This window comes from Pocillopora verrucosa, chromosome 5 (assembly GCF_036669915.1).
Source record: "Pocillopora verrucosa isolate sample1 chromosome 5, ASM3666991v2, whole genome shotgun sequence".
Classification (NCBI taxonomy): Eukaryota; Metazoa; Cnidaria; class Anthozoa; order Scleractinia; family Pocilloporidae; genus Pocillopora; species Pocillopora verrucosa.
In genome coordinates this window covers 20,381,780-20,408,102 of record NC_089316.1, presented here as the reverse complement: position 1 = coordinate 20,408,102, position 26,323 = coordinate 20,381,780, and the positions used below count along the sequence as shown (strand labels likewise).

The 26,323-nt window shown below is 36.8% G+C and overlaps 4 protein-coding genes and 1 pseudogene across 8 annotated transcripts in view; 3 read left to right on the top strand and 2 right to left on the bottom strand.

The window, feature by feature from the left end:
- LOC131796185 (serine/threonine-protein phosphatase 6 regulatory ankyrin repeat subunit B-like) overlaps positions 1–6,676 on the bottom strand; it is a 29,420-nt gene extending 22,744 nt beyond the window's left edge. For 4 of the 5 annotated variants that reach the window (XM_066167746.1, XM_066167745.1, XM_066167748.1 and 1 more), the window contains exons 1-2: positions 6,470–6,676; positions 952–1,004 (exon numbers count right to left, since the gene is read on the bottom strand). In XM_066167746.1, coding sequence (XP_066023843.1) covers positions 952–972 — 21 coding nt within the window. In that variant the 5' untranslated portion in view covers positions 973–1,004; positions 6,470–6,676. The remainder of the gene's footprint in view (positions 1–951; positions 1,005–6,469) is intronic. The other variant, XM_066167749.1, reaches the window with a different exon arrangement.
- Positions 1–26,323, top strand: part of LOC131796473 (ankyrin-2-like) — a 178,383-nt gene that overhangs the window by 134,527 nt on the left and 17,533 nt on the right. The window lies entirely within an intron of this gene.
- LOC136281307 (uncharacterized) lies at positions 7,600–8,501 on the top strand (annotated as a pseudogene).
- LOC131781286 (trace amine-associated receptor 1-like) lies at positions 10,606–11,742 on the top strand. Its single transcript, XM_059097928.2, has one exon. It carries the CDS (start codon positions 10,606–10,608, stop codon positions 11,740–11,742), a length of 1,137 nt encoding a protein of 378 aa, XP_058953911.2.
- LOC136281305 (uncharacterized) lies at positions 12,552–24,861 on the bottom strand. Its single transcript, XM_066167751.1, has 12 exons — positions 24,643–24,861; positions 24,450–24,556; positions 24,112–24,294; positions 23,201–23,271; positions 22,647–22,748; positions 21,556–21,628; positions 20,067–20,211; positions 18,614–18,770; positions 16,869–17,029; positions 16,636–16,775; positions 15,807–15,926; positions 12,552–15,221 (listed from the first exon to the last, which is right to left on the bottom strand). The coding sequence occupies exons 1-12, from the start codon at positions 24,731–24,733 to the stop codon at positions 14,421–14,423; spliced, it is 2,151 nt and encodes a 716-aa protein (XP_066023848.1). The 5' UTR covers positions 24,734–24,861; the 3' UTR covers positions 12,552–14,420.

The following is a 26,323-nucleotide window of genomic DNA, read 5'->3' as shown; positions in this document are numbered from 1 at the left end:
TATATATGTACCGAATAACACACACGGGAAAATCAGTAAATTTTCCCGTAACAAACGCTCGGACTGGGGATTACGTTTTTACAAGCATATGAGATATTATTGTTTCAATAAATCAATACAGACGTGACCAGGAAACGTATCAAAGTTACAATTGTTTATTGTAATGTGGTATGTCGAGTTGGTTTTCACATGCTGTGCGACTTTTTATGCCGCGACTAAATCTCATGGCAAATTTTGCTTAACAAAAGGTAACTAAACAGGTTTACAACGCGAAAACGCAGCTATCTTTCATGCATAATGGTTCATTATTATTTATACCACTCAGTAAAAGAATAAAATTAATAACACTTAATTTTAGTCACGCGCGTTATCGTCGTGGGGATAAATGAGCCAAGCGCTTGGTGTCTTTGTACAAAATTTGTGCAACATGCCCTGACATCCGTTCCGTGTTTTAGGATTTGGGGTCATTTTCCGCCGTACGATGTTTTAGGATCTGAGGTCATTTTTCGCCGTTCCGTGTTTTGGGATTTAGGGTCATTTTCCGCCGTTCCATGTTTTAGGATTTGGGGTCATTTTCCGCCGTTCCGTGTTTTAGGATTTGGGGTCATTTTCCGCCGTTCCGTGTTTTAGGATTTGGGGTCATTTTCCGCCGTTCCGTGTTTTAGGATTTGGGGTCATTTTCCGCCGTTTCGTGTTTAAGGATTTGGGGTCATTTTCCGCTATTCCGCCATTCCGCCGTTCCGGCTTTTAGGGTCGCCCGAATTTATTACCTTTGCATTCGAAAGTAAAAATTATCCTTAAAAGGTCTTCCTTTTCAACTTTCTTTGAAATTGGTACATGTAATCTCACTAAAGAAATTTAGGTAAAAAAAAAACAAAAAAAAAGGGGGCAAATTAATGTTTTTGTCAAAATAAAAGGTTGGTATTTGTAATAAGTTTAGATTTCTCTTACTTCCTTTTGTAGTGTTGACATCACAGGTACCTTTTAATTTTGAAAAAATTATCCTGGAAAAAAATAATACAAAATGTGAGTTCACTGAGTTCATTTATGCTTTTTATTGTTAGTTTCGAAACGCGTTACTTGTGTACTTTTCTGTTAGGTTTGTTCCGGTCTATTATTTCTTTGTTGGTTAATGATTATTACTTAATAAGTTTTTTATTTCGATCAGTTTCATTTAAGCACATGTACCAGATATTATATTTCATATTTCATCGCTATAAGTTACTGTTGACGCCACCAATTTTCTCTGCTATCCATGTACGATCGGCTATTGGCGATTTACCTATAATCATTAGGAGCTAGCTAGACCAAAGTAAGTTTTTCTTTATTTCACATTTAAGATATTTGCTTTTTTTTGATACGTATATCAATTTATTTCTCGCTTTCAGTTCACTTTATAATCTCTTCATTGTTAATTAGACTAGTGTTACATTTCTCAGGGATATTTCTTAGTTTAGTATCTGCTGCCTTTTCTTTTAGTTCGAACCACACAAATTCAGTTACAACGTTACCATCAATCATTACTACGCTGTCTTCAATCCTACTTCCCCCTCTTCATCTGTGATTTCACATCGATCTCCTTATTTTCGTTTGTAATTTTGAATACGTACTTCATTTGATTAAACCATGATTTATATTGTGCGTTCGGATTGTCTTCTCCGCTACACTAGTAACCTTTGAAGGTTACATCTATTTCCTCCTAGAGTGTTGTTGAGCCCACTTAAGGAAGTACTGGAGGCTCATTTGACCTTTTTGGGAAGCTTTCATTTCTTCATTTATGTAAGATCATTTCCTATTTGCAAAATTTGACCATTGGAAAATGGCCAATTTTCAAAATGGGGAGTTATGTTTCCAAGGACAAATCTTGCTGCAAAAAGAGATAAGATCCTGGCATCACAACCATAAAGCCAATAACCACACATTGAATAATGTCACACCATGTTAATTTGAAAGTTGCTACACCATGTCATATTTTTGTGGTTCCTATTGCCACTTTTTGCAAATTAATTGCCACTACATCTGTATTATCTCAAGAAGGTTAACACTTTTGATCAGAATCTCTGCAAACTAAAACTTTGTATGACAAGGAACATTTACAGCACAGTATGCCTATGTCTTCCAAAACTTTTCCAAATGACAAGGTATGAAATAATTAAATTGTTAAAATCTAATAATACTTAGCAGACTGCTCTGAAAATCTTTATTACCATCAGCTTTTTATTTGTGCCAAACCATTTTGAGTAGTATTAATCAAAAATGGCTTGGACGTTTTTTCTCCATAATGGCTTTTCAAACACACCCCTTAATTCCATCTAATTCTACCAATTCCATGGCACTGGGCAAAATACAATTTTTCTCTTCAGGTTATGTGTAAAATCATATATCCCATGTGATAATTTCAAGTCATTCTAACAAATCTGTCGGTAAATATTTCATTAATGATTTGAGACAAAATTCACCCTATTTAGTGTCCAGTACCACCTTAATTTGGTATTGAAAATGTACCTTAACCCATTAGCACCTGCGTGTAACGTGTGCTTATCCAAAAGTTAAAATTTTGGAGAAACCGGAAAGGCGAACACAATGCGCAGTAAATTTTTATAATTTAAGTTCACACGGCAACCAGGTTGACAATCAGACATGGCTTGATGCTACTCTAGTTTACAGATTTAATGAATGCTACCGAAGAAATTACGATTCATAGACCCAACATTTCGACACTCCTGTCTAGTGCCTTCATCAGGGGTGATTTAAACGCTGCAACAAGAGTTCCTTTTATATAATCACTAATTAGCCGCCTTTTTTCTGACGAGATGTAAATAGGCGTCAGGAAGCAAGCCACCTCGTCACGATTTAAAGGCCTGTTGTTGGGAATAGTGATTACGCTGTCAAAAATTCTTGCGAATATGCGGATTTCATAAGAGATAAAACTCTTAACGCTTGTGAAGAATTAGTTTCTTTTGACGTTGTTTCGCTCTTCACTAAAATCCCAGTTGATCTTGCCGTTATAAGGTTGCGGAGGAGAGACTCAGAGAAGATGCTTCCCTAGGACAAAGAACTTCTTTGCCTGTAGAGGATATTATTCATCTGCTATCTTTCTGCCTCAAAACCACGCAATTTGTATAAAACGGGACTTCCTATCAACAAGTTTTTTGGTACAGCTATGGGTTCGCCCGTCTCTGCTGTCATTGCTAACATGGTAATGGAAGACGTGGAGCAAAGGGCCTTAGCCACTTCACCGCTTAAACCCGTTTTCTGGAAACGATATGTCGATGTTGTTATTACTGCGGTATCCGGAAATGAAGCGGAGCGCCTCCTGTCGCATTTGAATTTAGTAGAGCCGTCGATCCAATTCACTCTTGAGCGTGAAAAGGATAGACATTTGCCCTTTCTTGATTTAAATGTGTCCAGAGGGTTCAGGGTAATTTAGAGACAAGTGTCTGTCGTAGACTTACCCACACCGACAAATACCTCGCTTTCGATTCTCACCACCCTATTTGCCATGAAAAGTCTGTATCCAAAACTTTACTCAGGAGGGCTGACTGTCCACCATCTTCACTCGATTCCAAGGCTGAGGAGAGGAAATGTGTTTCTAATATCCTAAAGGCAAATGGCTATACAAAAACCTTTCTCCATAACTGCCAAAAACCAGTTACAACGAGCAACACTTCTGATGAAAGGGAACCAGCGACTGGTTTTGCTGTTATTCCTCACATTCAGGGTGTTACGGAACCCATCAAGAGAATTTTGAATAGCCACAACGTTAAAGTTGCTCAAAAACCTTTTCAGACTTTGGGGCATATTTTCGCCAAACCTAAGGATCCTGTCACGAAAGAACAACATACTGACGCCATTTATTTTATTCTTTGCAATACCATGACAACGAATACATCGGACAGACCAAACGTCAGTTTGGTACACCTTTGAAAGAGCATCAAAAAGCGGTTTTCTTTTGCAAAAAGGAAAATTCAGCTTTATTGGAGTACACATGCCTAAATAACCATACAATTGGGTGGGATAATTCAAAAATCATCACCACTAATCGGCGTTACCACCAGCGCCTCTGTTTGGAGGCTTGGCATATTAACTCCGCTTGCTTGCTTCCTGACGCCTATTTACACCTCGTCAGAAAAAAGGCAGCTAATTAGTGATTATATGAAAAGACCTCTTGATGCAGCGTTTAGATCACCCCTGATAAAGGCACTAGACAGGAGTGTCGAAACGCTGGGTCTATGAATCGTAACTTCTTCGGTTACATTCATTAAATCTGTGAAAGCATCAAACCATGTCCAAATTTTTATAAATCATCATTTCCCATAAACAAGCTTCAGTGAAAGAAGACCATTCAAATAACTTACTTTCAACGAATAAAGCGATAGAAGCATGTTAAGTTTTTACGCTAAAATCAAGACAAAAGATTAAAATCGATAAATTTTTTCGCACGTGTGCAAACAAGTATGCAGATCGGATTTTAAAGTGAATATGCAAATTTGGCAGTGTGTGGAGAGATTTCAAGTTACATGGAATTTGTAAAGAGGAAGCAAGACGAAACTGACCAAGGAACGTTTCGGGAAGAAAGTTTAATTCAAAATAGTTCTTGGTTTTCTGTTAGAAGCGAAAAACGTGCGAATTTCTTACGTGTACAAAACCCACGAAGTAGAATTAATCATGAGTAGATGACGTTGTTTACTTGACTTCACGGCTAGTAAATTGCGCAGCGTTTTGTTGAAAATTCTGAAAGTTCTACGTTTTGACAAAATCTACGAGTAAACATTACTTTTTGGACATCTCATCACTTTAACATGATATTTACCGGGCTCTGGAATATTCATAATTGTGGCCAGGCCTCGCTTGAAGTTCGAAAGTTCGGTTTCACATTACAACCCCAATTCGCATCGCTTCAGAGAGTCGTAGTGTTGTCGACTCGGAAGCTTATTTTGTCGATTTTAAGACCTTGATATCCATTATTTTCGAAGCAGATCATTCTATAGTATTTCTACTTTTCATTTTGTGTTCCAGAAGGTTTAAAATAATCGGAAAGCAACGGAAAATCCGACTTGAAAATATTGAAAGTAGGCCGCGCGGACAACATTTTTTCATATTTAACCATTTCTTACGAACGCATAAAATAACACCTTTCTAGTACCCCCCATCAAAATAACTGGGAAAAACACGAATTTTGATTGGTTTATAGATCCTCTAACAATAGGGGAAGTTTAAAGACAAAATTCTACTTTGTAGGGGAGGTAGGGGAGAAAACGTCTCTCGCGCGACACGGGCGGTTACGGGCAGTTCAGGTATCAAGTAAATTGGTGATTTCAAACAAGTTCCCAAAGCTGACGTTTACCGATTCAATCCAAAGTAAATAAAAAATCAGCAATGTGAAAGATGAGAAAAAGTTACGAACAATATCGACAAAGAGGGAACTTTAAATGCACGAATCCATGTTAAGAAAAGCCTCCTTTCATCAAATTCCGAAAATTATGTTACAAAGTGCATGATTAAATAACTCGATTGAACTAAAAAATATTTACATATGAGCCCTTTCTGAATTCGGAGAGTCACATGACCAGTGACCAGGTAACTTTCTTGAGGCAGGAAGAGAAAAAGGACCCTGGAAACAAGGTTGGGTCTTCATTCCCGTAAAGAGATCTAATCACAATTTTTAATAAGATGTTTCATTCGAGACATTTTGGTTTGAAAATATCCTAAGATATGTGTGCTAACAATCAAAGTTTGTGACACAACCCAGAAGTTAAATTACTCTACCTTCTACTTCAGGAGTGAGTTTCTGATTATGGAAAATAAATCCATATTTTAAATGAACGAGTTATCCTCTACAGATGTCATCATGGTATGTTAAAAATGAGATTTAAATTTGCATTTGAAACACATCTCTCATGCGTGAATTACAAAGCATTTCAACTAACGAAATTCCACAATCCTTAAATTAAAGTGTTCCACAGACAACGGATACTCCGCAAGTTATTCGGACAAGTGGACCGAAAACGTACACAATTCATGGTACCCGTTTTTTCGCACCATCTCGCCTATAACACCTCACAGTTGTAAACACATGCAATGCAACGAAGGCACAGACGATGCAAATTCAGAGTAAACACGCACATCAAGTCACACCTCTAAAGTGCATTAAATTGAGAAAGTATAACAAAATTATATACATCTCTAATTGACTGGACTTCTTCGGATGAAGTAACCTTGAGTTGACGAAGAAGAAGAGCTTTACGCGAGTTTCCAGCCGTCGCAAACGTTGCAAACTCAGCACGTTTGTAAGGCGCCACGAACGCTGGGAATCTGAGATTTCAAATTTGCATGTTTTCTCACGATAAATAGCTTAAAGACGACCTACATGTAGACATTTAAAGATATCACGAGGATCTTAATACCTGAAAGTGGCATCGAACAGGTCCTGAAATGTACAGAAATAGTAATTTCCCCAATCACATACCTTTGAGTGCTGAAGCACCTGTAAACTGTTACTGATTATTGCCACTGGTTTCCACTGCTAAAAGTCTCTAAAAGGAATGACAACAACTTCGCCGGTGAACCAATCACTAAAAGACATGATTACGAGCTGAAGGAATATGGAACTCAACCCAAGATTGACGCAAACGCTCCCTCGCCAGGAAGTCAGCTCAGTGACTGATAAACCTTCCGCATTGATTGTGAGAGGAAATATCGCTATGGGTGGGTGTGCAATCATAGATTAATTTGGTCACATGATTAATTTACCAGAATGGCGCAGTCAGTGGACTACGGGACGGTGGATTAGAGAGTATGCCTGACAACGTCCTTCGGGGGTTAAATGGGTACGACACTGGAATGCGGTTAAATGATAACTTACAAATACCGACACCCATTCGATAATATTACAACAAAATGGAACGGAAAATTCATCTTTATTATAGAGCATTACTCATGAAAGTGGGAGTTATAATTTGGTTATCTGCTGTATACTGCATGTCTGGAGGTAATTTCCTCATTTCGTGCATCTTTCAATTTTTTTTTCTAAAATATCTATAAGCAAAGCATTTGATAAGGTGTAGCATGCTGGTTTGTTATGTAAGTTAGAGGTTCTAGGGGTACAGCCGCTCTTACTTCAATTGTTTGAAAGTTATTTGCTTAACCGAAAGCAACGGGTAGTTCAGTATGGAAGGGCAATCCTCTGATTTGCGAACAGTCAACTGCGGAGTCCCTCAAGGGTCTTTGATAGCACTGCTTCTATTTTTTTATTTATATCAATGATATTACTGGTGATCTCGCCTCTCTTCCTCTGATTTATGCCGATGATACTACACTGTTCACGAGCCAGCCGTCTCAACTGGTTGCCTAGTTTCTTATCTAAATAAGATCTCCGGGTGGGCTGACAAATGGTTGGTAGCTATGAATCCTGTTAAACCTCTCAATGTTGTATTTTCTCTCAAGCGTAATATACAAGATCACCCGCCTCTATTTCTTGACACCAAGGTCGTCAAAGACGTTGAGTCTCACACTCACTTAAGCCTAACTTTGCAGAGTAATATGTGGTGGAGAAATCATATAGTTAAGATGTACAAGAAAGCCTCTAAACGATTAAATATGCTGAAATTTGTTAAATACAAAGTTGACAGATCCACCTCAACATGCTTGTACAAAACCCTGATTAGACCTCTTATCGAATATGGGGATGTTATCGGGAACAACTGTCATAATCGTGATTCAGCTTTACTGGATAATGTTGGATACGAAGCCACTGGGGTGGTGACAGGAGCCATTAAGGGAACCAGCTCTGCGAGGTTTCATAATGAACTTGCTCGGGAGCCTCTTTGTACCAGGAGAGAATGACATAAACTAAGCCAATTTTGCAAAATAGTCAAGAATATCTTGCTCCACGTTATTTAACTGAACTATTTCCCAAACTATCTAACGAACGTACAAATTTTCGTCTCAGATCACGAGAAAACTTCACTCAACTTCGAACTGTAGAACCTCTACGTTTTAAAAGTCTTTTTTTCCATCAGCAATCATTGGCTGGAATTCTCTGGACCTAGATGTCCGAAACTCTGTATCTCTTCCCACTTTTAAAGCGAAAACTCGATCAATTCTCTTTCTGCATACTTACAATAGGTTATATGATTGTTCTTTTACAAGGCGTGCATCTGTTGATCACACCCGCCTTAGACTTGGGTTTTATTGTCCAACAGAATATCTCGTCAAAATAAATAGTTGTCGTGTCGCTTATTTGCGAGTGCAGTTTTGACTCTGAATCGTTGAAACACTTTTTCTTGTATTGCCCATGGTATGCCGCTCAACTTAATGTTCTCCTTACCTCTGCTGCTAAAATTCTAGGTGAAACGTGGTAATCGAGTAGAGTTGCTAGGAAACTAAATTTTTTATTGTATGGTGTGGAGTCTGTAAATTGCGAAATCAACTGTGCTTTGTTTCACGAAGTACAAAGTTTTATAATTAACACTAATCGCTTCACTGAGGCCAATGTTTGATTGTTTCAATACTAGATATTCCTAGCTTAGTAGGTTTAACTCGTTTTTATTGCAACTTATATGTGTTGTTTATGCATGTGTGTGTGTGTTTTAGGAGGGGAGAATCTCTGTATTTGGAGTCCTTTGTCTTGTTTGCCCAGCAAACCAAAGGCTACCGAGGATGCATAAACAATTGTCCCAGTTTTTCTCGTGTTCTTCAGAACATGGAAAGCAAGGAGGTCAAATTTGACTGTATCTCCCGTTAAATCAGGGGCCCGTTTTTCGAACGTCCCGGTTACTCAAAAAGCCCAATGCCATATTTCTAAGTTAAATTTAAAGATTAGATAAGTAGACTTTAGAACCTTAACCAGTCCATTTTGTTTCTTTAGCTGATAGTTTTATTGTAGAATTTTCAAAACTTTTTAAACCCCTTTCTTGAAAGAAAACAGAACAGCTTTTCGGGCCCGTTAAGGTTCCGGAACTCTCAAGGCTTCAGGTGTGAATTTTACAAAAATTCACGCATCACGTGTACTCTTTACAGAATTTCATGCGCATGCGTCACGAGTTTTTTTTAGGAAAGCTCAGATCTCACCTTACCTTCTGTTAACATCACGCGTCACATGTTAATTTTGGGCTTAATCACGCGTCACTTGTTTTAAAAGTTTATGCCACCCTCTTTAAACAGGTGAAAGGAAATCCTTAATTTACACCCCCGCCAACAAGGTCTAACTTTATTCTACTTACGTAAGATTGATGGCTAAAACTTTTAGCCGGATTTTCCCTTTTAGACGAGAGAAACCAGAAACGTATACCCAGTTTATATTATATTGTCTTGCCTTTATTGATGTTATCAAAGGAGAGAGGCAAGGTCTCAATGAAGTTAAAAGTTAGCCGTAAAATGGTCAAAAAATTTAACCGTTTGGCATAGAAGTTGACAAATTTTAACCGTTGTCGTGAAAAAAAAGATTATCCGTAAAAATTTCTCCTATTTTCGATGTATAATTTTGAATGTGTCAAAATCTTGGACTTTTATGTGTCTCGTCTTATGGCCATTGCACGAAAACACAAAATTACTCTGTTGAGGTGTTTTAGAACGATGAAAATTAATTATTAATCTTTTCAAAATGATTAAAATGAATTGTTAATATTTCGGTTAATCGTAGCAGAAAGAAATAAACCGTTCGCCGTAAAAGCCTTAACTCAATTATGATCCTCTATTCAATGCAAGTGTTAATTTGGTGTTGGGTACAATAGCTATTTTGACAAAGCGAGAGAAACAATTCTGCAGGCGCGCCGATATCAGATTTTCCCCTCTATTTCAAACAGCTTTACGTCAACTTTTCATTTCGGCTGCCAAAATGAAATTTATTTTCTATGACTACAAAAGAAAAAAAAAACCAAAAACCACATACTCTCTCCGGATTTCAAAACAAAAATGCTCAGGAACTCTTCATTTTCTGTTTAAATTCAAACTGCGCCGACTTTGCTTAATTGAAATTTTCTTCCAAAAATGCTAAATTATTCCTCTGTGATTAATGAAAGACCACGATACGGAAGCTCAAATCCGGGACATAACGATCGGTAGGAAATTCATTAGTTGCTCCTTAGCCTGTTTCCTGTCAGCGTTTTCCTTTTTGTTTTATTTTGCTGTTTTTAATTTTTTTTTTTCACTTCCAAGATCTCATTAGTAATTATCCTTTCTGTGTGTCATACAACTGTTATGATGATTTAAATGAAAATGATGAGTTTACATGAAAGAAGATGTCATTCATTTAATGACATTGGCATACTCGTAGAAGGAGAACTCCAAGAACTAGGAGTCGTCACAGACGTAGTTAAACAACCTAGCTCAGCGGTCTTGGTAGAGAATCGATGGATGTACGTTCGACTCTTATCGGGAACACTCGGAGGTTTTTCTCTTTTGTATTGGATCAACTAATACTCCCCTTATTTTTATCTTTTCTATTCTTATCGCTTTTCTGTTTGATATCTTAGGGATATTGTAAGCAGAAATTCAGTCTTGGCCACTTGAAGACGAAAACACCATCTCTTCATCAAAATTGATTTACTCGGAATAAGCTGCGAGTTTATTAACAGCATCATCACGTTGTAACAATTAGCAATCATGGTTTTCTCGCAAGTCCTTGCCGGTGTTCATGCTGTCATCGACCTTGTCGGCCTTCCTGGAAATTTACTGGTCATAGCAACGATTTGTATGGAGAGCAGATTTCATGCGATGCGGTATGTTCTACTTGCCAGCCTAGCAGGATCAGATATTCTCTTTTTGATCCTGGGCAACTCGCCGAGCATGGCAAGTATTGCCCAAGAACGTTGGTTGTATGGCGAAACAATGTGTAAACTACATTACCTTGTTTTAAGATATTTCTACTTGAATACGGTTCTTCATCTCGTGGCTGTGTCATACGAACGGTATAACGCCATTGTGAAATCACCTCTGACGTATGATAGTTCCATTACTAGATCAAAAGTCGTGGTTATAGTGCTGATATGGACTGTCCCTGTTCTTGTGTGTACCATCATTTTTTTCAAACATGGAGGAACCTTACTTTATTATCCAAAGCTGTTCTTTTGCAAGGCAGCTACAGATGCTCCCGCGTTTCATGCTCCCGCTCCATTAATCGTGTTTGTTGTGCCTATTTCAATAATCTTTTTCCTGAACTGGAGACTTTTAAAAACAGTAAACGCCATCCAGTCTAACGATCAACCAGTCGTATTTTTGGAAAGCACAGCTGCAAGTTCTAACAATGGTCCAAGCCAGCACCAACAAAATGAGGCGAGAAGAATCAAAGATCGGAAGGCAGCTTTCGATGTCTGCATCATAATAGCAGCGTTTGTGATCTGTTTTCTCCCTGAGTGGACCGATTTCGTTCTTCGTAATTACTTTACGGTAGAATTTCCACCCGAAGTTACGCAAACCACGCGTTGTATATACTACATTAGTTCTGTGACCAATCCAATCATTTATTCTGTTCGAAAGAGGGAATTTCGCAGTGGAGTTAAAAGAACGCTTAAGCGAATTGGTGGACTGTGTGCCGTTTTATTTCCTTCTGGTACGGACAACGCAGTTGGTGCGCATGGATTACGGCAAACCCCCACAGGAATCCCTTCAATTGTTGAATCAAGAGCTGCACAGGTTGCCCAACAAAAAGACTCTCTTGATTCTCGGACTTTGAATGTTCCTAAAAGAATTGAAATGAATTTCCAGAGGTGCCATCATCCAACTGAAGAAATCGCTGAATGAATTGAACACTACAACCCACGCTTTCTTACCTTTATGATTTTTTAAGAAGTCTCTCTTAGAGGCAGAAAGAGAATTGTAATTTGTACTTTTTAGCCAAGTGGGAAGGCCAAACGGGAAAATGTTTAGCTTGACGTTAAAGTTCTGTGTTTTCAAAGACAAGAGCTCATTTCCAAATTTTTTATGATACGCTGACCACATACTGTGATATGATTGGTGCGAAATACATTCCCCAATGTGCCGATCTAACAACATTCCCCTCGATACGCTGTCATAGTTGATATTATTATTATAATTTTTTTTTTAAATAAATAACTTAAAGGTATTTTACTGTAAAAAAATTTCCTCTTTATTTTGAGTCAGAACACGAAACGCAGAATTCACCGAAAAACGAGACTGATTTTCTCCTTTCCGTTTTCTCCTACGTTCAAATCCATAATTAGAATTCTTGTTTTTGGAAAAAAATAAACAACAGGGAACGAATTTAGGGCCAGACGGCTTTTATCAGACCGGTTTACGTCAACCTGTCCGGCCCTACACCCATAGGCTTTCATTACGGTGTTCCTTGGGATTACGTGGGCGAGTGGGCTACTCTAAGACTGAAAACAAAGTGCATTTATCAGAAGCCAGGGTTAGATCAGTGTGCCTGGTCTGGTAATAGGCTCTTATAGAGCTGAATCTGCGCCCCACCCCTCCCCCTCTCCTACCTCAACAAGAATTGCGTTTAGCACCCCCCTCCCATGTGCCCGATGGGATGCGTTTGGCCTTAAATACAACGACGATGAAAAGGTTTCACTTCAAAATCTTTTTTTTCACTCTTTTCTCTTTTAATCAACAAATTCACTATTATTAAGACAACCATCACTAATTACATTTTAAAAAGTGCGACTAATTTAAATTCTCTCTGGCGCTCCAAAAGTTACAGCTCAATGAAATCAACGTGGGTTAATTTGTGTCCTTTCTTATCTCCATGGATCTACAAGAGATTGCTCTTACACAACCATTGTGTATAGACAACATAAATTCATTCATTTCCTTTAATTTTGGTACTTTTTTTAATGAGGAGTTTCACTGTGGCTACAAGAATCTCACTATAATGGATGTCACTAATTTGACCCATGTAACCAAAATGAAATTGAGAACAAATCAAGTGAAATATTTTATTTCACCTTAGACTATCCCACATAACATTTGAATTTTTAAAATATGTACTAAATTCCTCTCTCCTGGGTTGAAAAAAGAATATGTTTAAAATGCAATATATAGGGATCACATCAATCAATCAGATACCCTGATCTATTTAAACCTAAGATCAGTGTGCATATTTTCCATACTGTTTTCTCTACATTTCCTATGGTACTGACACAGAGAATGTGTTCAACAATCCAGAGCTTTTCTTGTAGATGATCATTTCATTGATTCTCATGCCCTTAATATTTTATTCAACAGTGATACAGTAAGAAGAAGTAACATGTAAATCACTCTTAGGTGTTGAAGGTGTAAACCACAGAAAAATTAAAGTCACAAGAAATTCAGCAATGAAATCAAACTTTTACTACAGACTGAGCCAGGTAAGTTCAACAAGAAACCTACGGCTGACATATCTTATGATGAGCCCACTTGATAGATATTTACAACACAACAAACACCACACCTGTCCTGCCTAGCCACAAATTATATTTCAAAGGAAAAGAGTTTTTCCTTAAGCCATTTCATCTCTTATAGCTTTACACCCCAACATCAGTATGCACATTCTCAATACTGTTCTCTATACATTTCCATAAATGCTGACAAGGAGAATTTGTTTAATTGGTGATCATTTCATTTGTTCTTGTGACCTAAATGTGTGATTCAGGGCTGATATTGTAAGGAGAAATTAAATGCTCATCACTCTTAGGCATCAACTGGTTCATCTCAAACCCAGTTTTAAAAAAGTTGCCCACATGAAATGGAGGCAGTTTGTTCCAATCAATTAACTTTGTGTCAAATTTCCAATCTTATCACACCTCACTAATAACAAAGTCTTTGCCCAGAAGGAGAATACTGACTTATCTAATAAAAATTCTGATTAAAAATTGGTCCTCATTATGGCATCATTTGATCTGCAAATGCACACACAAGTAAAAATTACATGCGGCTTAATGCCAAGCCTTTCATTATGTACAAAAGACTGGTTTTTTTTTTTTTTAAATGGAAAATTTGAAATGAATGCAAATTTTTCAGCACTCATATTGTCTGTTAGTAACATTTCTTAAATATGGCCAAAATACTACTTGGTCCAATATGTCTGAACATTTTAGAGAAGATTACAGGTAGAAATGCGACAGTGGCCCATTATGGAAAGTGTCATTCTGAGTGTCAAAACCATAAATCACCTTCACAAAGATGGGGTTATTACCAACATCTTGGCAGAAGAAACAGTGCAGAGTGAACAACCTGCCTAACAAATCATTTAAAAGTGATCGTTTTCATAAAAATTTGCCACTTTTTCCTATGTTATCTGAGTACTGAGCTTTGAGATGTCCCTTTCCATTTTAGAATTTTAATTGCCACATGAGAGCTTTCCAAAAAGTTGATTCAAGAGCACATACACACTCATGAAAGAATAATTCCTAACAATAACTGCTATTTGTAAAAAAGGTTTTTAAAAGATATCTTGTAGACATGATTAACCTCGTGATCTATGCAGGGCACTTCTCATATTGTATTTTAACTATATTGTGTCCATCATTTAGGGGGTTCTTATCATAGGCACTTTCCAAACAATTTTGTTCTGAGGAGAGCTTTGGACTGTGAGGTGATGGGCTGGTGAAATTGGGATGTTCTGTACTTGTGCTGTTGTGAGAAAGCAGTGTGGAAATATTATCTTGCGAAGTAATGTCTGTTTGTTCAGACTTGGAGAGCATCTGGCCTATTCTTTGTTTTTCTTCCTTTACGTGACTGAAATTCTCCACATCAGAACAGTTGGCAACAACCTCGCCTGAATCACACAAATTATCAACGACGACTGATACACCAGTAGGTTCATTCAAAGTGTATGTAAGCTTGTGATTCTCTTCACCGTCTACAAATATATCAGAATTCCCACTGGCAACTGCTGGGTCTGTAGAAATTTCACTAGAAGCTGACTTTTCAAGCTCTACTCTCTCAACATTTGACACATTTTCATCTGTTCCTGGTACCAAGCTGTTCAAGTTCTCAGCTGATTCAGTGTTCACTTTAACCAAATTTTTTCTACTAGACACTTCATGACCTTCAGTTAAAGAAGACTGAGGAACAATGATGTGCAAATTTTCACCTCCCTCTTCATCTTTCTCTGCTGTGCTCTCAATTTGAGCTGAAGTATCAGTGGTTTTACTTGCATCCTTTTCCTCAAATTTAGTTGGAAATTCTGGTGTAGCTTCTTCACTTATTGGTGACATGGGATCGTTACTGGCAAGTGCCAACAAAGAGCTTGAGGAAGGGGGATTATTATAGAACTCCTGAAAATCAATGCAATGCAATGAGCTAATGCAACTAGTGACCAATTAAAGAAACTGTTAGCTTGATTCCAGTGATAACTTCTGAAAGTGACTTAGATTGGTAACAAAAGATGGAGTTGTGACTAATATTAATTACATAATCAGCTGACCTCCATACAAATTTATTGGTTTTTAACTTAATATGATCTATTGGAGGACAGATGTATGAATGACACCACCATGCATAAACAATTTTTGCCTCCTCACCAAAAAAGAAAAATAGATTCCATGTTGCTGTGGGTCTGTCACTGAACATTAGTGACACACTTGGCAGCCCCTTACATGTATGTGCCTCTTTTTTTTTGTTCTTACCAGATTTTGATGTCTTCAGTGATCTCTTACAGAACAGACGTACAACAACATGGAATGATGACAACTAGCACTACACAGTTGAAACGTCATTTTCTTTATCTTAATTGACTTCGTCATGAGACAAACAGTTATATGTTTTATTATTAACACAAAATCTATTTATTAACCAGAAGGTGAGCTCAAGGATAATTTACAGACACACTAAAATAATACACCCTTAGTAAAGAGGTATACCTTCTTTTCGTGAAGCTCTCCAAGAACCTTTGGAATGTCAGTGGCAGTACTGGGAGGTGATAAACCAAGTGTTAAAAGATGCTCAACAACTTCAGGATGAAGGTTCAATTTACGAGGTGCCTGAAATTGAGTAAAAGTACAAGTTTACATTAAGCAAAAAAATATTTTTTAGAGAAAGTTACTAATGGGAAATCATCAAATATAACATTTAAATTAGTCAGTCACATAATTATTGATGAATTGGGCTGGGAATTATTCTCTGGTACTCTGACAATTCAGGATTCAGCACTTTACTTTTTCCAAGTCACCACTAGACAATCTAAAGTCATAAAAACTGTTGCCAGAAATAAAATTTTAGTCACATAAAAAGGATATCTTTTGCAATGTTACATTAAGGTTTACTTCTACTTCCTGATATGGTTGCTGTCAGTAACTCTGACACAACCTAAATGGAACTCAGGTATTCAAATGTTTGCTAGCTTCTTTAAAATGATTAGTACAACTTAACCAATTTGCAACATGTAGGATCTCAATAGTAATTCTCTGTACTGTCTGCCATACAATTCTTATGATGTTAACTTGGAGAATTTGGTATTGGATCAGCTACACGTAATGATCCCCTATTGTTACTTTTTCTACATTCTCATCACTTGTCTGCTTGATATTGTCTTGACATGGTAAGGAGAAAATCTATCTTGGTCACTCATGGGAGTAAATGAAACTATACTGTATTTTAGAATCACTCTGACCTCAAAACTCTGACAAATACATCTCCATGCTGGTGAATGTTTCAAATACCAATTGTTTTTGTCAATAATTAGGTACAGACCTCTTTTGCTGATGAACGCCTTCCTTTGCGACTGCCTTTGCGTGATATTCTGTGAACTCCAGCAAAGACACCAACCAGATCATCAGCATCTGACTTGCGCCTGAGAAACACTCCCTCACCAGATGAAGAAAAATCAGCACCTAGCAATGACATACTGGTTGATCAAATTTTATCAATACCAAATGCAAGAGACACTGACAATAAAATGCACTCTCTAAGAAACATGTTCGTACTTGCTGATAAAGAGACCACTGGTTCCTTGTCTATTGAAGCTGCGCCTTGAATTTCTGGAAGATGAACCAAACTTGTGTGCAACTTCTCCATATAACTGATGAGAGTGTCACAAAGTGATTTCTCCTTTTCATAGAGCTGTTGTGCAGCTCTGCTACTGACTCTGCAGTGAAAACACATGCTTTAACCCTTTGATAAATTGATTAACTTGTAACTTCTCATTGCATTTCCCATACACAATTTTTCAAACAGTGCTTGTCAGTTAGTGGGTGTTATCTTGATGTGAATGAAATTCTCCTGGCTAATTTACAAGGGAATGTATCAGTTGGGAGAATAACTAATTGGTCAGTTGGGAGTTAAAAGATTTATTTCAATTAAACTGTTAAAAAGCACAAACAGTTCTACACAGGGTCACAAAAGCCAAACCTTTCAGATAATCTGAATGTCTTCAAAAAACCAATTGAAAATAATTTACTAATATGTTTGCAACATCTCAGGTGAGATTAAATCATATTTACATGTCTAATCTATCAGTAGGGAAGTTATATTCATGTGCATTGATAATTTAAAGGGTTTTCTGTTCATGGAAGGTCTATTTTCAATAGGCCATTTTACAGTTGTTTTAGTGGCCAAGCCTATGATTTGGAGTGAGGCTGAAGTTGACCGTGTTGTGACAGAGACCAGTATCTACTCAGCATGATAACAAAGTAATTTCCATTTGAAAAGCAGCAAGGTTTGAATCATAACAAGGTCACCCTTAGCCTCACTCCTGTTAAAAGGTTTGACAACTGAGCATGCAACTGTAAAATGGACTATTGGTGATTTGTTAAATTTAAATCATGTGGAACAATTCAGCATTTTTTATTTGTTGAGAGAGACTGGGATGAAATTACTGAAGTAGGTGAGATGGGTACAGAGCACAAAATCACATGGCTTCAAATTTCAGATTTCTTAGCATAAGGGTTTGATCCCTGCAGTGCACAATCAAAAGAGCGGACCTCTCTGGTGTGACATTTAGGTTTTTGCTTATCAAGTTTAGGGATTGTCAAATACTTTAAAGGGCTTAAATTTCACTTTACTGTATACAGCTGTTTGCGGAAAGGCTGTTAGATAAGCACAGAGCACCAGACAACCCCATAAGACATTGTGGGCAGTTTTTAGTTCATGGTTCCTTGACCTCAGGAATTCAGGGAAATTCAAGAAAATATCACTGTTAGGAAAAGGCTGAGCAGGATTGATGAATTTCTTATCTTTTAAACTTGCGAAAAACAAAAAATAAGGAACTGATTCAAATGAAAGACAAAAATGACGCAAATTTTATAAGAGCAAATTTGAAGTACCCTGAAGAAAAAATGGTTTACAACATAATATTCTATTGTCCTGACTTCCTCCTGCACTCACAAACATGTTGGTATCCATCCCCAGTTCACTAGCCCCTTTGCCCATAATTGTTTGTTTCACTTATTAAAACCCACTGATTACAGGATAACCAGATTACCTTTTGAGATTGTTGGGTGCTCTTTCTCCTTTTTTCCCACAACCTTTTCGCAAACAGCTGTAACTTACCCCCCCTGACCCACCTGCCCCCCTCCTAATCTATGTACTGTCTTCAAATCTCCCTAAGCCAACTTAGGGAGATTCAAGATTTGAGATTTTAGGCTTAAAACAGTTTCTCACTCATTTGTAAACCTTAAAACTTCCATAAGAGGTAAACAGGTACTGTCAATGCAATTGGTTCAAAACTTACACAGCTTTCATCATGGTTTGCTTTTCATTCTTTCTCCTTGTAGCCTCCTCTCTTTGTTTTTGAGACTTCATTTCTCTAATGGCTGAGTAATAATCATTCTTTTCCTTAGAAAACTTTGCTTTCCGCTCTCTTTTCTCGCTATGAAGGTCATCCAGCTCTTCAAACCAAAGAGAGAAATGTGAGAATTTATCTAGACATCAATAAACAGATTTTACTTAGAATCTACTTTGCAAGTACCCTTTGTACTTGACCCAGCCATGGAAAACAAGCTACTTCAAAAAACCAAGTGTTTTTCTGTTCATAAAAAAGATCTTTTCAGAGGTCATCACAAGTAACATTGTTCATACTATTTCCAAAACTCTAGCTTGTGTTTTATCAGGGCATCCAAACACTAAGAAACAAAACAAAAGTACGAGACTGTAGACCGAGTGTTTTTATTGTTGCAAGGTGCTTGGAAATCCTGACAATTCATGAGCTAGAGTTTTGGAAATAACTTCTCACTCTTGAACAAATAATAACTAAGACTGCCAATTTGAATTTTTTGCAATGTAACATTCCATCCCTTTAGCCCATTTCTTCCAACAATTGTCTCTGTTGATCGGAAATTCAACGGCTCAGGTTCACACACTGATTTAACCCTTTAACTCCCAATATCTCACTAGTAATTCTCCTTACTGCCTGCTATACAATTATTTTGATGTTACTTCTGAGAATTTGGTATTGGATCATCTACTGACAGTAATAACCCCATAATAGGCCATTTTACAATTGTGTGCTTAGTTGCCAAGCCTTTGATTTGTAGTGAGGCTGAAGGTGACCTTGTTGTGATAGAGACCAGTATCTAGTTAGCATGATAACAAAGTGATTTGCATTTGAAAAGCAGCAAGGTTTGTATCATAACAAGATCACCCTTAGCCTCATTCCTGTTCAAAGGCTTGGCAACCAAGCTCACAACTGTAAAATGGACTATTGATACTTTTCTTGGCTCTCATCACTTGTCCTCTTGATTTTGTATTAATGTTGTAAGGAGAAATTCTGTCTTGGTCACTCATTTAAGGGTTAAGTAAGGTTCCCTGTGACCTACCCCAAAGTATTCATTGATTTTGTGCAACTTTTCAATGTGCAAATTTAGTGCTGTATACATGTATACCGACCTCACTGGAGAATGCTTTTTACTTTTCTCATTGGGAACTTTGCAGATCAGGCCCTGGTTATTTGAAGGGTGAATATCACTGTCCACTAAATATATCTCTACCCAATGGATAATAATTATAGTACATTTTGTTAACACATATCCTCTAGATAGTGTTTTATCTGTCGGATAGAAATATCCATCCTCTGGACCAACCAGAGCCAGTTTTTGAAACAGCAATTTTCATCAAGCAGCTTCACTGTACAGATTTCGCACAAGAAATATAAACTAAGGCAAAAGCCTTGATTTAAAATTATTTACCTTTTTTGAGAATTTCTATTGTATTCAGATGTGCACGCTGCTGAATTTTTGTTTCTTCATTTTCATTACAGACATCAACTGAATCTAACTGGTTCTTCAACTTCTCTTCTCTTGCCTTCAAGCCATTTATTATTCTCACACATGCCTGATAAGTGAGTGATAAGCATTAATTTTGTGGATAAAAGATAGTTTGCTAATTACTAATGAACTGGCAATTGTTAATTATACCAGAAATAAACTTTTATTTGCCTGACGAAGTGGAAAAGAGTTACTTCAAGCAATATTACAAAATATTTTCTACCCACAAATTTTCATCTTCTTTATGGTAAATAAGCACATTTAAAGACAATTTTTTGACAGTGAGCTTTTGTTATTCCCTAAAATCAAGAAATGCTGCCAGTGTCTTACAAAACCACAGTGAAAGCTGTGTATAGGGCAGCAAGGGTTGATGCAACTCCATGTAGAATTTTCCAAAACATCAGTTTTCACTGTCTTAACCCTTTAACTCCCATGATCTGATTGTTAATTCTCCCCTCTAGCTGCTGCACATTTCCTCATAAATAAGTTACAAGAATTTGGTGTTTGATCAGGATAACAATTTCTACCTGATAAGTTTGAATATTCTCATGAGCTGTTTGCTGGATAATGTTTAGATATTATAGGGAGAAGTTACATGTGAATCACTTCTGGGAATTAAAGGGTTAAACTTAGAGAAATTAAAACTGGAATGAAAAAGGGAAAAGCATTTACTTTCTTCTTCAGACTTGCTGTTGGAAACAGTATGATGTGTTATTTAGTCAATTTGATTGACACTTATATATTAAGTGATTTCATTGGTCTATAACATGACCAAACAAACATCTAGCTGCAGATGTTTTTTCACTCATATATGGCCTTGTCCAATGTGCTTGCAACAGGACATTTTTGTGTCTGTTACTTTCCAAACAGCTAAGAGTTGTGAGTGGGGGTTAACCCAGGCATTGTAACAGAATCATAAAATCAATTGAATAAACCATGAATCAATAAAGAAGCCTGCTACAGCTTTTTCACGCTTTCAACATTGCATGTTCAATAACAACTATTTAAGAATCTGTAGCTCAGTCCATCATGCACCTTTCTCATGTTAGTTATCACATCCTATTTAGTTTCAAACATAACATTTCATTTTTTGAAAACCTTGAGGTCATATAATAACATACTTACAGATCTGTATTGACTGAGTTTGGTCAGACTGGACAGGAAAATATTTGGCCCTTAGTCATGATTTACAAACCTCACTGCAATCAGGCACACATCATGACTGAATATTTACTATCTAGCCCTTCAGCTCAGTCAAGAAATGGATATTAATCCCTAATCCTTCCTAAAAAGTAGAGATTAATACCTAGTACATGTAATTCTACTGTTTCTAGAGCAAACTTTGTCTTTCCAGGAAAGAGGTCTGTCTTCAATGCAAAATGTAATCTTACAAGCTTTGTATGTTACTCACATCTCTCTGTGACCTTAAGTGTTTCTGTTTGTTCCTCAGCTGGTCCACATGCTGTTTAAGGTCTAAGTATTCCCTGTAGTGAAATAGAAATATTTTCAATTTTTTTTTTTTTTTGCATTCATTGTTGAAGGTTTTGAAAGTAAACTGTTCACACATCTGATGAACCTCATGGAAATGTCTGAGTGTACTTAAAAGATAAAATTTTTTAATGTGCTTGCTTGCTTGAATGAGTTGAATGCAGTTTCCATCTCAGTAACCATTCAGTGATTCTTCAAAAGTTGGATTTTGCTTTCTCAAAAATAGATTGTAAATGAAAAAAAAAACAAACAACATCAACATCAACATCAACAAGAACACCAAGGCATCCTAAATGCAAAACATAAATAAGCTCTTTTAATCTCAAGGTTTAATTAAACTCTTCCAATCCCAAATCTCATCACTAATTCCCATTACCATCTACCATGATATGATTATTATAAAGTTAGTTCAGAGAACTTGGTATTGGATCAACTAATAATCCCCTGATTGATATTTTCCTTCAATCTCATCACTCATTTGCTTAAATATTGTACTGATATTGTAAGGAGAAATTCTGTCTCTTACAGAGTTCAAGATTTAACGGAAATCACCACTTGGGATTCCAATCTACTTGTTTCACCCTTTTACTCCCATGAGTGACCAAGAAAGAATTTCTCCTTACAATATCAATACAACATCAACCAGAAAAGTGATGAGAATAAAGAAAAATATCAATTTGGGGATAATTTGTTGATTCAATTCTAAATTCTCTGAACCAACATTACAAGAATTGTATGGTTGACAATAAAGAGATTTACAAATTTGATCTAGGAGTTAAAAGGTTAACCTCTTAACCTCTAAGAGTGACTCGCATCCTATTTCTGCTCACATCATCACCTTTAAATCACACAGTAAGGTCATGAGAATAAAGGAAATGGTCATGAACTAAAGAAGCTCTTGATCGTTAAACAAACTCTCCTTGTCAGCACCTTAAGAAATGTATAAAGAACAGTATAGGGAAAATGCATGCTGATGTTCAGGTGTAATGGGGTTATCCGACTCATGTTACTTACTTTAAACTTCTCTTTGATCGCTTGAGTGTGTCAATCTCTGCCACAATCCTTTTCTCTTCCCTTAAATTAAGTTGCTGTGCCTGCATTTGGTGTTCTAGTCTCCTGCACAGACATACCAACCTCTAATTAGTTGAACAACTATTTTTGATCATTTTGATTATGTGACGTTATCGTATAACTGACGGTGTTATCATAGCTTGTACAGGTTAACATCTCTTTGTTTCAGACTGGAAGAAAATCTGCATGACCACGAGATTTTCTTCAACATTAGCCAATAACAAATTTATTGTAAAAATATTAACTCTCTCACTTCAGTACATGACCAATAAGTAATTTCTCCTTAAAAAATGAACACAATATCAGTCAGGAAGATGATGAGAAGTTCACAAAATATCACCAAAGGACACTATTTGATTAAAGATCAAATTCTCTGAGTTACAATCATGAGAAATGAATAGAAGACAAAGTGGAGAATTTAAATTGAGATCATGTAAGTGAAATGGTCAATGGCAAGACAATGAATCAACAATTAGTGAGATAAAAAATACACAAACCTCACAGCTTCATCTATTCTGGCCTCTGATTTGTATCTTGTTGCTGCTTGAAGCTTTGTGCATGCATCATTCTAGAAATTAAATAACAAAAAAAAAAATAAAATAAAATTTAAATTATTCCCCATCCTCCCTCCAAATGGAACCAACATTTCCTTCTGTTCCAAAGGAGACTGTCATGAGAAGGTCCATGGTACTTCATGGTGAAGATGCATGGAAAGAAAATATATGGCCAGCTGAAAAATTCCATTTCTACAATTTTTCCTTAGCAGCCGGTATTTTTTGTTTAATATAGCTTTGCATTTCCCTTTAACTTGTTAAATTTTATAAATTACCATTTAAATCTTGATTGCATTTTTTTTTGGCATTTACAAGATGGGAAACTCACAAAATCTATGGTGGGTGAATACAAATTTCAGTTCGCTAAATAATTGTCACTCAAAGAAAACGTGTATTTGGGTTGAATAAATTAACATCAAATTTCAACATCATCCCTTTGGAAAAAAACCACGTTACTGTAGACTAAACAGATTTGTTCCTCCAAACACATCGTTACAAAAATTACATAATAAGGTCAACTGGCTATAAAAAGATTTTTTTGTGATGATCCAATTCCAATTTAGTTACAAACTTGAGTTATATTTCATAACTCCGATAAATCGCATTCAACAGAAAAATGGTCGATTGTAATCACATCAATAAATTAAAAAAGCAAAGAAGCTGGTAACCCTTCAATTAAAAGGAAGATCACAGATCAATTCAGAGAATAACAATAAAATAAATCGGAAACAGCGGTTTTATAGCGGTTTACCACTACAATGTTTTTCGCAACCTACATGTCACTTGCTAAAAATAGTTTAGAAACATACTGTCGTTGTGGTATTCGCGAATTTCGAGTGCAAAATACAACATACCTTCTTCCGAACTTGATCATTTAACCCTTTGAGTTCGAGATCACACTGTTTCCTTTCTTCGATGACTTTCTCGCGCTGAGTGCGTAGGTCTTGAAGTTCTTCGTGCAACTTCTCCTTATCGACCGGGGCAGCCGACTTGTTAATTCTGCCCCCAGACAGCAACACTTGCTTATCGAGTGATTTCTACAAGCAAAGAATTAAGGACATTTATAAACAAAAAAAAGGTAAGAAAAAACGATTTTTCACCTGCGATAACAACAACGAAAACGACAAGATATCTCTCAATGAAAGGGACTCATTCAAAATCGGCTTAATCAGCAAAGTGCAACAAGTGTTACCAATTTCTCTTCGGTCTCTCGAATTCTTGAACCAATTTCATCCATTTGAAGCTGAAATATCTTACTGTTTGGCGGTTTAAGACTTTCTGATGCATTTTCGGCAACAGCTGTACAGGGATAAACAACAGTTCGTGAGTTACTCAAGATAACCGACAAGTTTTCCAATAAAATCACGCTAACTACTTAAAAGTACCTTGGCAGGTTTTCGAATTACTGTTAATCGAATCATTCAAAGGCGACTCTATCTGTCCATCCTCCACCTCTCCGCTATTTTCATTGTTCATTTTACGTCCTCAGCAATGCTGGGAGACTCCTCGAAGAGTGCTACCATAAATTTTCGTGTCACATTTTAGCGATTATCACCACCAAAATAAATTCATCCGACCGAAAACCATAACACAAAGAGGCTTCAAACACGTACAATTTTCTCCGCTTGCATCATGGTTATAAAAAAAACGGGTAAGCCTGGGGAGAAGCACACTTCTCCCTAACTAGGGTCGGGTCGGGGAGCCTTTATTTTTCAGTTACCTTTTTTTCAGTTCATAGCTTTATTTTTTTTTATATTATTCGCAACTTTATTTATTTTCATCTGTATGTTCCTTAATTCAAATGTCTGGTAACGAGTCCTTTTGAGAAGCTGAAAATTTTGGAATTTATCGTTATATAAATCAGTGTAATTAAAAACTCTTTCCGACGAAGACATTTTTTTAAAAGTTTTTAAAGCAACGAGCACATATCAATCGATAAAATGGATGACGACAGATTGTTTCGCAAATCGTAAAAGAAGAGAGTCAGAACAACTCACGGTCTGGGTAATGTGAGCATCGATCATGTGTACGACCAAAAATGGCCAAATGTTTGTAGCGTTTAAAAGAGTTTTTATGAGTCTGACTCACGTCACCAAACGGTACCCTTATACCCCTCTTCTACACAAACAAAGTGAAATAAAACTAAAAGGAAAGAAAAAGGAGAAGATCAGTGCACCCGACTTTCCGTACTCAGCGTCTAGTCTCGTAACCATATCCTAATGATTAGCTGTAACTAAAATGTAGGATCCTCACAACCGCCCAGCCGTGGAGGCCTGGGCTAAAAGCTTCCCAGTGTCTTGTAAAAGTGATGATGACACTTCAGTACTTTACCACAATCATCCTATGAAAGAAAGAAGAAAAAAAAGACACCAAAAAAAAACAAACAAACAAACAAATTTAAGTCGGCCATTTTAAAATCATTAAAGTATTCTCTTCGTTTCGGCCAGATCTTTTTTTTTTTTTTTAACACATTTATATTTATTTCATTGTTAATCCGTTCAATAAATATCACGCACGGAGGCAGCATGACCGATCGTAAAAAATTTGGAGAACTGGTCTCACAGTATATATTTAAAGAGACGTCTAATTCAAACATAGATTTGCTCGACAAGCCACCCAGGCCCGCTTCACATAACCTTCCCTTCAGTACTGCAAAAGATAATAACCTTTTTTTTCATCATTTAGCGGCTAACAAGGTTATGAGGTTGATATTTTTAATCAAAGCTGCCGATGATTTTGCTCCCCCCACCCTCATAGTGTAGGGCAGTGACACTGCATTCAGCGGGCACAATCATCTAACCACCCAACAACTAGCGAATGTTAACGAGAGGTTCAAGAACCGCCCGAACATCCCCCGAAATGGAAAAAAAAACCCAAACAAACAAAAATCATTTCTTTTCTAATTATTCCAACTTCAAAAATATTTTCATCAAGCATTGCAAGGTGGAATAAAAGTACATGAAACAAGATAGAACGAAGGGAGAATGGAAAAGACCACTATATTTTTCTTCCATTTTAAAGAGCGGTCGATGTCGACCTGGAACTATTCTACTTTTCGTGACTTTT

Coding starts and splice junctions, on each gene's coding strand:
- LOC136281305 (XM_066167751.1), bottom strand. CDS start 24,733: ATGAACAATGAAAATAGCGGAGAGGTGGAGGATGGACAGATAGAGTCG. Junction 21,629..22,646: donor CGATCAAAGAGAAGTTTAAA/GTAAGTAACATG, acceptor ATTTCACTACAG/GGAATACTTAGACCTTAAAC. Junction 18,771..20,066: donor AATAGAAATTCTCAAAAAAG/GTAAATAATTTT, acceptor TTTGGTTTGAAG/AGCTGGATGACCTTCATAGC.
- LOC131781286 (XM_059097928.2), top strand. CDS start 10,606: ATGGTTTTCTCGCAAGTCCTTGCCGGTGTTCATGCTGTCATCGACCTT.